Source organism: Triturus cristatus, chromosome 1_2, assembly GCF_964204655.1.
Source record: "Triturus cristatus chromosome 1_2, aTriCri1.1, whole genome shotgun sequence".
Taxonomy (NCBI): Eukaryota; Metazoa; Chordata; class Amphibia; order Caudata; family Salamandridae; genus Triturus; species Triturus cristatus.
In genome coordinates, this window is record NC_140580.1 from 1,113,535,957 (window position 1) to 1,113,549,321 (window position 13,365).

At 46.3% G+C, this 13,365-nt stretch overlaps 1 protein-coding gene across 9 annotated transcripts in view; it reads right to left on the minus strand.

Moving 5' to 3' along the window:
* Positions 1-13,365, minus strand: part of NR6A1 (nuclear receptor subfamily 6 group A member 1) — a 927,754-nt gene that overhangs the window by 100,043 nt on the left and 814,346 nt on the right. For 8 of the 9 annotated variants that reach the window (XM_085613758.1, XM_085613754.1, XM_085613756.1 and 5 more), the window contains 3 exons: positions 11,969-12,126; positions 10,027-10,254; positions 6,330-6,584 (listed from right to left, as the gene is read on the minus strand). In XM_085613758.1, coding sequence (XP_085469884.1) covers positions 6,330-6,584; positions 10,027-10,254; positions 11,969-12,126 — 641 coding nt within the window. The remainder of the gene's footprint in view (positions 1-6,329; positions 6,585-10,026; positions 10,255-11,968; positions 12,127-13,365) is intronic. The other variant, XM_085613755.1, reaches the window with a different exon arrangement.

Here is a 13,365-nt window from a genome sequence, read left to right on the forward strand (position 1 = left end):
TCCGAATGCCAGTACTGTGAACTGGTAGTGACTTTGGTTGATCACAAACCATAGTAGACGTTTGTGTTTGTGGTTGATGGGGATGTGCAAGTACGCGTCCTTTAAATCTATAGTTGCCATGTAATCTCCTCGTTGAATTTGTGGTATTACTTCTTGTAGGGAAGTCATTTTGAATCTTCGAGTTTTTATGAATTTGTTGAAGAACCCCAGATCAAGGATAGGTCTTAGTGTTTCATCCACCTTTGGCACGAGGAAGTAAGTTGAGTAGACCCCTTTGTTCCTCTGGTTGTCCGGCACTATCTCTATCGCCTCCTTGCTGAGCAGCTCTTGCACCTCTAGTCGCAAGAGTGAGAGTTCCTTTGCTGAGTGTGCCTTGCTTCTTGGTTTTCTGTTTGGAGGTTGTTTCTCTAGCTCTATATAGTATCCGTATTGTATGATGTTTAGTATCCATTTGTCTGTTGTGACCGTCCTCCACTCCTGGATGCAGTTTCTTATTCTACTCCCTACTAGTGTTGTGTGTTCAAGGTACTGTTTGTCGTGGAACATCCGTTTTTTGCTTTTTCTAATGTCTTTGTGCCCACCCCGTTGTGTTGCTAGGGTGGGGGTTGGCTTCATGGCGAAGTCACTTGGAGGGGGGCTGTTGGCCTCCTCTTTGTGTCTGTCCTCGTCCGTTTCCGCGCCCTCGAAAGGACTGGCCCCGGGGCTGGTACTGCCAGTTCTGCTGCTGCTGGCCTTGGTTGTTCCCTTGGAAGCCTTGTTGAAATGTTTGGTGCGATGTGGTGGGCACGTTGCCCCCCCTACCACCTGGTCTTCTTGTGGGTGTACCCCTTCTCATTCCCCTGAACTGCAGCGCTGTCTCATTGTCCTTTTTCAGCTGCGTTAACTTGTCGTCAACTGGTGCACCAAACAGTTGCTCTCCGTTAAAAGGCGTGTTCAGGATGTTGCTTTGCACCTCTGGCTTGAATCCAGAAATTCTGAGCCATGCGTGTCTTCTCTCTGTCACTCCTATCATCATTAGTCTGCTGGACGTCTCTGCCGCATCCAAGGCCGATTTTAAGCATGTGTTCGGCATGCTTTTGCCCTCTTCTACCAGGTGAGCCGCTCTTTGTTGGTACTGGTCTGGTAGATGCTTTAGGAGATGGCCCACTTCCTCCCATTGCTGGTATGCGTGCCTGTTGATCAGAGCGTTGGAGTTTGCGATGCACCAATGGATTGCCGCATTTCTCTCCACCTTTCTCCCTGTGAGATCCATCCTCCTGCTCTCCTTGTCTGGCGGTGGTCCAGCATTAGTGGGCACATTGGCCCTCTTCCTAGCCGTTGCTGCAATTATGGAGTCGGCTGGTACTGACCCTTGGATGTATGCAGGGTCCTTAGATGAACGTTTATACTTCTCCCCCGTTCTTGGAGTCACAGCCTTGCATACTGTATTCCTCAAAGGCCTCTCTTCCTTGATCCAGCACACTAGGGAGCATGGGCAGGAACTGGCTCCTAGTTTGTTGAGGCAGTAGAGTTTCCAGGAGAAAACATGCCTTGGGCTTCTCCTCTTCCATTTTCACTCCATACGTCTGTGCAGCCTTTTTAATGACCATGTTGTAGATCCCTATGTCGTCTGGTGGCGAGGGCCTCGAAGGCTATGTGTCTTCCCCTTCTTCCGGCGATTCAGTGTTGAGATCCTGCCATTCGAAGTCTTGTGCCCCCGAGGACGTCGAGTCCTGGTAGGATTGCTGATCCCGGTCCCCATCGCCCTCGAAATAATAGACTTCGTCCTCCTGTTCCTCGACCGGTTCGGGCGTTTTTGGCAGTTCTGAGTCCTCGTCGTCTCTTTCGACTTAGAGCGCGGGTTTTGGCGGGATGGTGTATTGGCTCATCTTCTCGTCGAAGTCCCTTTTTCGTTGCAGGATGCTCGCCATTTCGGCCTCGAGCCTTTCTCTTCTTCCTCTCCATCTCGGCAGCATGTTCGTCGTCGAGGGTTGGAGCGCCTCGCTTTGAGGCCGTCGACGTCGTCGTCAATGCAGACCCTTCTTTTCTTGGCGTCGAGATGTCCTTTTCGGGGGCAACCTTCGACGGTCTAGGTTTTTTGAGGGCTTTTGCCGATTGGGAGTCCTTTTCGAAGGATCCGCTAGGCTGACTGTCCTTGGTTGCTGTTGCCTTCGTCGAGTGTTTCGGCGGCAATGCTCCCTTCGAGGACTTGGCTTCACTTCTACGAGTGTCGCTCGGGGCTTTAGCTTCACCCTTTTGGGTGTCGCTCAAGTGTCTAGGGTTCGCCGACTCCCTTACCTCCTTCGGCGGCTTCTTATTGACCTTGACGACCGTGCAGTCCTCTGGTCCTTCGGCGATTTTGTCTTCCTCTCCACTGGAGAGGCCCAAGTCCCGGACCGATGGAGGTGGCCCCTGCCCCTGCATGGTGTGGTTCACCCTTCTCTGTCTCTCTCTTACTCTGAGTGTCTTGGTTGTGAACGCTGAGCATGCGTTGCAGTCCTCGCTGTTGTGGTCGAGTGGCAGGCAGAGGTTGCAGACTGGATGCTGGTCCGTCTGGCGTATTTGTGATGGTAGTTGGTGCAAAACTTGAAAGGTGTTTTGTCCATTCCAGTGCTCAGGGAGCCCCCTGTGAGCGCAGTCTCTGTTGGCGAGATCTGGGTCGAAACCTTCTCCCTTGTCGTCCCGGTTACTTGACCTGAAGTCTGGTGTAGCTGAAATCTTTGATTTTCGTCGATTTTCTTCTCTTTTCTTTGATTCTTCTTCCAAAACTCTGGAACTCTTCCGTAACGATCCAGACCCAACGGCGGAAAAAAAAATCTGAAGATGGCGGCCAAAGGTGGGACATTCCGGAGGAAGCACGTCGCCGTCACGAAGGACACCAAATGGTGGTATGTCGACGCCCACCTAGGCCACGATAAAAAAAAAAGAAAAAAAAAAGACTACAATTCCACTAGATGGAAGAATAATGCACAGCATAGTGAATCCAGAAAGATTCACGCTGCAAAACCTAATTTCCCTGATCCAACACACTTGGCAGCATAGGGAGAAATTGGTTTCTTGATTGTGTAGGCAGGAGAGTTTCTAATAGAAAACATAATTGAGGTTTCTCCTCCTCTAGCTGGACCCCATATTGGTCTGCTGCCTTTTTAATTGCTTGGTTGTACACCCCAATATTGCCAGGTGGTGATGGCCTCGAAGGATAAGTATCCACATCCTCTGCAAGTGAATCTGTTTCAAGGATCTGCCATTGTGTCTCCGGTTTTCTGAAGCCTCGGAATCCTGGTAGGTTTGTCCCTCCTCTGCTTCATAGAAGATTTCCTCTTCCAGTTCTTCTTGAGGTTCAGAAGTTAATGGTGGTTCTATTTCTTCAATATTTTCGTCCCCTTGATTTTTCTCCCTCTCCATCTTGGCCACTTGTTGTTCAGCTTCAAGACTTTTGGGCTTTCTCTTTTACAACAAAGAGTCTTTTGAAGACTACATGGTCGGTGGACCGTGTCTTCCAGATCATGACCTCACTTGTTTTGACAAAGCATCTTTTCCTCGACCGTCCTTGAACGTCTTCGAATTTCTTGGGGTTCTTTACCCCTGCAGTGTCCTTTTTGAAGGATTCGAGGGCACTTGTCTTTCTCGTTGAAACTTCGGCCATCGAGTGCTTTGATGCTGAGGATACCTTTGCGATTTTAGAGTTGGATTTTGGCGACTCAGCTAAGTTCTTCAAGGAAGATGGTTATCTCAGTTCGGTTTGAGATGAATTCTTCCACCCTTGTGTGTCGACATCCACAAACTGGATGTCAGCCTCCATATCTCCATCTAGTCCTCTTCATAGCTTGATAGGCCCAAGTCCCATTGAGACCGAGGGGGATGTTGGCCCTGCATGTTGTGGTAGACCCTTCTCTGCTGCTCTCTTACCCTCACGAGACTTTGGGGTGAATGCTGAGCAGGCATTGTAGTCTTCACTTCAGTGGTCTACCGGCAGGCAGAGGTTGCAGACCGGGTGTCGGTCCTTCTGGGCAAACTTATGATGGCAGTTCTTGCAAAGGAGTATTCTCCATCACCACGCACAGGGAGCCCCCTAGACGTGCACTCTCCGGAATTGCGAAAGAGATACCTTTAACTTCTCATGAAATTTCTCCAGTGCCTTCTTCAGATGTTTCCTTCCGCCGGTCGACTTTCAGTGGACTGCTTTCGAGTTTTTGGGAAACATTTTCCTACCAATTGATGGAGCGCCTCCACCATGCATCCAGACCCAACAACGGAAAAAAGAATCTGAAGATGGTGACCAAAGCTGGGAGCTTCCGGAGGACGCATGACAATATCAGAAGGGGAAACCAAATGGAGGTTCGTCTATGCCCAACAACAGGTCCTCCTGCAAAGCACATGAAGAGATCTACCCAAGCTCCTGACCTAGTCAGGAGCTCTCAGGCCAGGGGTCAGCCACCTGTGCACAGTCCCGCAAGGGGCCGCTTGGGGTCCCCCCCAAGCACCATGGAGGCTGCGGGGGCTAATGTTATGCCATTGATTTGAAGATACAAATGCACACTGAAATAGAATCTCACACACTGGAAGACAGTCAGGACTTACAGGTAGCCTCATAGTTTGCCTCATAATGTGACACAAAGTCTCACACCCTGGAAGACAGTCATACTTGTGTAGAACATCAGTGGCTCAATAATCTTTATTAGGGTCGCACACACTGGAAGGTAGCCACACTCGTTGTTGGCATCAATGGCCCCCTAATGTTACATGGAGCATTACATAGTGGAAGGCAGCGAGCCTCTTTGACAGCATCAATGGCCTCACAATCTGACATGGGCTCTGACAACCTGGAAGGTGAGAGAACGCATGAAATGCATCAATGGTACCGTAATATTTCAAGGGGTGTTACACACGAAGTCAGTAAGACTCATCGAAAGGGTCAATGGCCTCACTGACGTAAACAGACTCTCATGCACTGGAAGACAGTCCGATTTGTGATTAGCATCAACGTACCCTTCATATTTAATGGAGTCACACATACATGGATAGCCTCAATGCCCCATAATATTTCAAGAGGTCTTGCAAAGTGGAAGACAGTCCCACTCGTGGAACTGTCCCCCATAATGATACATGAAATCTATCACACTGGAAGGCAGTCTAACTTTTTATTGGATAGCATAAATGGCACCATAATACTTCAAGGCGTCTCACTCACGCTTGGGTGGAGGCTAAACTCAATTCCAAAAGCATTTGCAAAGCATGAAGGACCCTGCAAAGGGCTTCAAAGCTTTGAACAAAAACCCTAAAAGGACAGGAGGTAGCCAGTTACAATAGAAAAGTCTCCACATTCTGTCTCACTTGTTGCTAATTTTTAGTACTACACAGATAATGCCTTGGTCCAAAAATGTGACATCTCATGGGGATAGGCAGTGCCACTAGAATTATGCAATTCTACAGCCACACCATTTTGTGCATGATTATGGATTTGTCGCATTTGCCACCTAAAACATCATCTGCCGCATAATTTGCAAATTTTAGCGAACAACATTTTTATTCTACCTCAAAAGGGTAAAGAGTTACTAAAAATCTGACCGCTTGTTGCTGTGCAGAGGAAGGCACTCCGCAAAGGTTGATTGTCCACCTTCCTTTTCTTGGTGGGTGGGGGGTAGTTTTATAAAGCGCAAACTAGATCCGAAGGTAATAGACCGCTTTACACGAGTACTAGTTGCGTTACAAATGCACACATTCATTTTTTCATTAGGCACAGGGAGATTAAGTGATTTGCCTAGAATCACAGAATGTTGAGCGTCCTTGCCAAGACTCAACCCGGTTCTCCAGCTCCAAGGTTGACCGCCTTAGCCGTTAGACCACATTCTCTACCCTTTCAGTTGCATTTTGATGTATTTGGGTGTTAAACTAGTACTAATAAGGTGAAACGTTAGTCTAGATAGTGTTAACGTGTAAAAATGACAAAAACAATGAATTGATGCTATAGCAAAATGCGCCACATTACGCTGCATACTGTGCATTTTCTTACTGCATAATTTAGTCCTCCCCTGCCACATAATTCCAGTGAGCCTGAGTATATGTCCATAAACTTCAAAATATGTGCTCCTTGTTGGGCTCAAGGAGCAATTCAGCCAAAAACAACAGTAATCAAACCATTGAAAATAGCAGAATCTAGAGTGATAGGTGGTATTCAACTTTAAGAATATTGCTTTACCCCACATTCACTACAAGCACACCCTAAAAGTACTTCAGCAATCTTATCTTTTCACCCAAAACTCTTGAGCCAGAAAACCTCTAGTGGCCTCAAGCCTAGCGTAAGCAGCAGGCCAAAGAGCGTATGTTTGGGGCCAGGCGCCACTTCTCACCTGTGCAGTTCCTCGTCAGAGGGTGTGTACTTGGAGGTGACGTCGGCGAGGTCCCCAAAGATCTGCTTGCTATAGACGGTCAGTGAGGACAGCAGTATCAGCTCCTGCCAAGTGGAGCTGAGCAGGCACGTGTAGTCCTTGATTGAGAGTTCGCAGAAGAAAGGCAGCTTCTTGATCCAGGCAATCTGTCGATAGAGCAGCTCGTCGGCCAGGCGGCAGAGTAATGCAAACAGCTCGGCTTGAGTTACTTTATACCTGAAATGGACATAAAAGGGTTTCTTTTTAGTATTAGTTCACTTGTGCATTCAAAAATCTTTCATAGGCGAGGCTTTAACATCAAAAGCAAGAAATACTGAAAAAAATTCCACAACACAGAATTCGGGGGCAGGGCGGCTCAATAAATAATGAAAAGGCAGATTTTACTGGGATAGAGCGGGTCCTAAAATAAGGCCTATTGATGATAGAGAGGGTAAAGGGAAACTCAAGGGCATTCATTTAATTCAAATGGTCCCTTCTGCAGTGACTTCCCAAGAACTCTATTCAATTTTTCTTTTATTCATTTGGTGCATAAAAACACTTCTGAAACTGCTCTGGTGTAGGAGCACCAACCATTTCCCCAAATGGTGCGTTGTGAAGTGTAGGGGCAGTTCTGCAGAAAAGCAGACTTCTTTTTGCATAATGTATGCAGCACTTCAAGTCTGAAAGAGCACTGGACAGACCTACATCAACTCCTATGGGGTGTTAGTTTATTTGCCAGCCTCTGCTGTTTTCAATGGGACACTATTGCAATACCCGTGGTTGGCCATGTGTAGTGCTGGACTTACTCCAAGGCTGGGCTGGAGTACATTTAAGCCCAAGCCTCGGTTCCTCTATATGGTCACAGAACTCCTTGATGTTGATTGCAATATTCTTATAATGTACTGAAAGACGCTCTTCATGTCATATTACTATGAATTGTGAGAAAACCTGAATCTAGCTGGACAGCTAAAGCCCTCTCTGTGCTAGCCTTTAAAAACAAGCTGCGGCACTAAGGTACCCTTACTGCTGAACATACTGGGTCCTTTACAAAAGTATCACTATTTCTGTGGGGGACAGCGACATCTAGTGGAAGAAAGAAAGCGGTCACTGACACAGCGCCAGCCATACACGTGATAAGACGACACCTATTTTTGGAGGTGAGAGCACAGTATTTATTTACAAGCCTACAAGGCAACGTGTTCCTCTGCAGTCTGAGTTAACTAGTAAAACTAGTTTCTAGGTTTGTGCAGATAGTTTATTTTAGGCACTATCCTTTTTGAAGATCGGACTCTCCAGGAATCAGTGTCTTTCAGTGGAAACCGGAGATCAAACATTCTTGTTTGAATGAAATGCCGGGGTTGCTGTGTCATTTTGAGTGGAGTGTATTTCAGCATCCCTGGTCATTCTCTGCAAGCTCAGTCAATATCGGTCATCAAACATTAAAGGGGCCGTCTAGTGAATGATGTCACAGTAGATCTCACCTCCAACTGACAGGTGACAGGATTGAACGAAGCAACATTCTGGGATGCAAATTGTCGGTGATTGACAGGGATGCAGGAGTGGCCCGTTTATGAAGACGTTCTGAACCAAGGCGCTCGAGCAAAAACACGAGCGAGATGTCTTTGTGCTTTTAGTACACTACCACCAATTTGGAGGTGAACAAAGTGGTGTTGCTCACGTTTGCTACCATCAGCGCGTTTTGCCATTTGTCATAGCAAGCACAAAATGGAGAAAAAAAAGATAACATTGTGCACCAAACTAGTTCGTGTGCTATCAAACAGCAAGCAGACTTCCCAAGTGTGCCGGATGCACACCTGCGTCAACCCTCACGTATCGAACTCTTGTGATGTGTGCAGTTGCGCATTGCACCGCACAACGCGAGCCACACCATCACGTTAGTTACAGGTAAGTGGCATTGCGGCTTGAACAGCGCGGTGAGAGTGTAGCTGGCACAGGTAAGTGCGCCCAACTTTCTACTTCCAAACAAAGTTTTCAGCTGTTACTTGAATTTGGCCAGGTCCACCACTGGTCACAACCAGTCGGAAATTTCAGTAGATCACGATTTTTTTTTTTTTACTGTTCCTAGTTGCACCATGTTCATTTTTGACACTGGACTCTAGGAGCAAAAGATAAAAAACACTCAAGGGAGCTGCATTACAGGGACGTTTCAAGGCATGGGCAAAATGGGCTCTAGCACGGGGCCCCAGCCTTTCCGGGGGGCCCCTAATGGAGCCAGCTCTGATCTGCAGAGAGTTTTGCCCTGATGACCTTAAACAATTCTTAAACAGATTGTTTTAAATACTGTTTTCCATTAATTTATTTTTAGCGTGGTTGATATGTGAGAGTCTATTACAGACGTTTTGCAGAGAAATGTGTTTATGTTTCAAGCAACCTCCATAAATACCTTTCTTTTAGATCAAAACAGGAGCTCACAGATGAGAAGTGGGAGGGGGTCACAGAGACTATTTGCAGTCATATTAGTGAGCTGCTGCTGCTGTGATACAATAGTGAAAGACGTCACCGTCCCTGAATATTAGATGTAAACACATTCAGAGTTTGGTCGCGTGCGCCTGTGCACCGTCAGTGACGTGGCCAAAGAGGGCTTGAAAGAGCTGAAACTGGATCATAAATTCAAAGCTGTTCTGAACAGGGCCCCCCAAAATACATTTGGCCCAAGGACCCCAACAGCCTGCTGCATTAATGAAAAATACCGACTGAAAACAGTGGGCACCAGAAGACATCAGAAACTAGTTTCTGGATGCAACTGGGGTCAACTGGAGTAACCTTATAGCAGTAGCTCATTATATGTCGAAACCATTTTCTAACAACTGGTTCTGTCTGTACTATTGACCCGATTACATTGTGTTGGCATTGTCTTTCACCTTCTACATTAACAAGTCTAACCTGCACAGCTTCAACTTCATGGCCTGCACTTAGACACTCCTCTCTTAAGCTAAAAGGGGCGCAAAAAACACAGAGGTAAGGAAGTGTAGGGCTGGTGCTAGCAGACATCTGGGTTCATTTCACTATGAAGCTTTGAGAAATGCTGGGGCTAGAAAGACAGTGATTTGTTGGTAAAAAATTGGAGATGGCAGATAATCCCTCATTAGATAAGGGACAGGTGGATGAGCGTTCTCCCCAAGGGTGGGGAAAGGACCCTTTATGTTTATAGAAAACATTAGTCAGCTGTGGCTTATACATGCTGAGTCATGGATGCCCACAAGTGAAACAGGCAGTGTGTCGTGGCCCCGGGTTTCCCTTTGGAGCACACTCCATGTACTTTTATGAAAAACATACACAGGGGCAGTACTTGATTTGTAAAGAAATATATATAAAAGTGCCAAGGCCCTCATCAGGAGGTCACTTCCGACTGCACTGTCCATTTCCACTACAGTAACAACACAACTACTAACTATTGCAGCTGTTACAATTCTGACTATTCCAGGCCCACAAAGCTAAAAGAATGGCGTTTGCAGCAGGTATTAATCATTTTTTAACTCATATTGAATTAATAAACAACTGACGTTGTGCTCGCTTCTAAATTAGACAAACAGTGCCACCATGTGGCAGACTCTCATAAGTGCCGGTGTTGACAATTAAGTGCTGGTGAAGAGCACTGGAGCCCACCAGCTCAAACTAAGCATTGCACAGGACAAGATAAACCAGGACCTTTACTTACCCGTCTTCAATAAGCATGGGGGTACCGAGGGGCTCCAGGTTTTCGGCTGCTACTAACTGATTAATTAGCATCACCGACTGGGGGTCCAGGGTCCGTGCTTGGGGGGGCAGCAGTCCTGTGTGGGTCGAGTAGCTATAAAGGTGCGGTAGATACTGGTAGTGCGCGGACACGGGTGTCCCCATGTACTGGTCCCTGAGTGCAGTGTATCCGTTCAGCTCCACAGACCTACTAAATGAGAAGAAATGGAGCAGAGTAAGTCAGAGCGTGCACGGTGATAACCTGCTTTGATATACGTTATACCTTTATAGCAGCACACAGCACGGCATAAACGCCATCATGTTCACAAGAAGACACTCTATAGCAACACCTCAAAATGTAATTAGAAGTTTGAAAAGTGTGTTTCCGAGAGCTCTCTTTCCAGGCCTTACTTTGAGTTTGTGCGCCATCTCCATTGCTTAGCTAGTGTTAATTGCAGCAATTTAGTGCCAAACTCATATCTTTTTACAAATACTTTAATTAAATAATAGAATTCTGTGGCCTTGATTGTATGTCTAAGCATGGTTCATAAAACATTTACTGTCATTCCAAAATGATGCCTGCATGATCCCAGCGAAACACGCCCGAGAAGGCATGTCTGCTTGGAGTTCATTCACAACAACAGCATGCGTATCCGCACATCAGTAATTATATTCCCTTTTTATTTTAATTTTTTTATTGAGGCAGCAGTCTGGTCCTTCACAGATGCTTCATCTATTCAGAATGTTTGACTGAGGCTATATATGCAAGGTGAACAAAGAGTGGGTGCCGTCTGTCAACCGAGGAGAACATTTTGGAGCATCTGCATACGGTTAGACAAGTTGATACTTGGCCAAAGGATGTGCACGCCTACGAACCAAAGGCAAACAAATCGAAAGCAGCTGACAATAGTGGCATGCATAAGCAATACAAGGGAAATGATCTTAACAACGTGGGCTGAGCCACACGTGCCGTTTCCTCGCAAGTGGAACCATGCATGCCTTAACTACGCATATGTGTGGTCATGGTAGTGCACGGTCTAGATGCTGGAATGGGCGGGCTCAGGAACAGGAAGGATTTGGAGAGGACGCAGTAAGGTAAGTGGGGTCTGGTTTTGTGGGGAGTAGGGTAGTTTTTAAAGGTTGGAAGCAGTTTTTAGGGCGCGCAGGGTGTCAGGGTAGTTTTTAGGGCTAAGGGAGGTCGGGTCGTTTTTAGGGCTCAGTGGGGGAGGGTTCAGGGAAGTGTTTAGGGTCAGGGGCGGGCTATTGTTTAGGCCTCAGTGGGGTCTGGTAGCATTTGGGGCGGGGGGGGTGGGGGGTCAGGGTAGTGTTTAGATCTCGTGGGGTTCAGGGTAGTGTTTAGACTCAGGGAGGGGTAGTGTTTGGAGCTCAGGGGGTCAGGTAGTGTTTAGGACTCGGGGGGGGGGGGGAGGGGTAGAGATAGTGTTTAGGGCTCGAGGGGTCAGGGTAGATTTTTAGGCTCAGGGGGATCGGGTAGTTTTTAGGGCTCAGGATAGGGGGTTGGGATGTGAGCTTTACCACACATACCTTTAGCAGTCATGCCTTTACCAAGACATTGCGTGGTATAAGCATGTGGGGTAAACGCATGCATTGTTTAGATGCTTTTGTTGGTGGGGCGCGTAGTAGAGGCACGCGTGGTTAGCCAAGCATGCCTCTGTCCTAAGCTGCAATACAAACATATCCCTTTAGATATGCTGGTACTGGCATGCGTAGTCACAGGGGAGAAGGTAATGACCAATGGAAACTCTTTGACAGTCTCTCTTTACGGCCACACACACAAAAGGAATGCACTCAAACAAATAAGCCAATAATAGAACTAATGTGTGCATTAAACCGACCGAATTCATGTAAATGCCTGTTCCTCTAAAACATTTCTAGACTACAGTTCTTTGAATCGAGGCTCCCACCTTGAGGAAGGGGTCGAAACAGGTGAGGGTTGGTTGCTCTCGGACACCCCGTTGCCGGGGGAGCTGTGGTCACTGTCCCCGTTGTTGCTCCATGAGATGTTTGTATCCTCCTCAAACTCCTGCCCAGACATAATTCGTTCAATTTCCTCCTCGGATATCTGTAGAGGAAGAAAGATTTTAAGGCATTTCACAGAAATATTTGACACCAAAACTGGCAACGGTGAAACATTGGAATCCCTTCCAAGGACCTCACATCAAATTTAAGGAGTCACTAAAAAAACCCCTCCCCAAGGATCAGGGGGATCCCCCCCCCACCCCTCCCCCCTTGCAGGCAGCACTTGAGCCATGGAAACGAAATGGGAGAACCACACTGAAAGAATATTGAGTTCTACTAGGAGTCAGAAGGAGTCCTTCTAACATAGGACATTTCCTGTGTGAGATGGGAGCGCGCCCGCACAGGTGAAGAGGGTTTTGGCATCGCTCTTTCTGGAAATAGCCAGATCTGTTAGAACAAGTGATGTTGGGGTTATCCATTCAGCAAGCACCACCATTTGTGTTAGGTAAAAAAAAATGGATAAGTAATTACAAGAGGGTGAGTGAGTAGAAAGAGTAACCTTAAGTGATATAAGTCAGTGGCTGCTCCTTCTAGGGACCTGATGCATCAAAGGGTTTTCTCAATCTGTGTCTGCTGTGAACTCTCTTGATACATAAGGGCCTAAGTGATTTGTAATTGCAATTGTCAATGTTTTTATATAGTGCTTGCAACCTCTGACGAGGCAAGGAAGCACTTTTTCGGTGAGTAGCACGCTACTCCGGAACCCAATATTGGCAGTTAGTAGGTTAGTACAATTTAATTTCTTATATATTAGTTGTGTTAGGTTTGTGCTCGTGTGTGTTCAGTACAGTTTAGTGTAGGGATAGAATGACAGGAATGGAATTGATAAAGGGTAAATAGTAAGTTTGTTTTGTAAGTAGTGGTTGTGCACAGGTTGTGTCAGTTAGGTGGCCTGTCTAAAAAGGAGGGATGAAAGTTTGAGACGGATGTTTGCGAGTACATAGAAGCCAGAAGGTTTTGGGATGAAACAGGGGAAGAGGAGGGATGGGAAGGATATAAGGGATATATATGTATGTATATATGTATAAATGTACCACAAATTAAATGTGGACAGCAGACTATGTAAATATTGCTGCTTCAATGTACATATGAGTATTTATATAGAGGGGTTTTATAGATGTAGATATATATATATATATATTAAAATATATATATGTATACACACACACACACACACATATATATATATACATATTTATATATATATATATATATATATGCGTGTGTATGTGTGTCTGTGTATACATATATATATTTTAATATATGCAATACGAGGAACCAG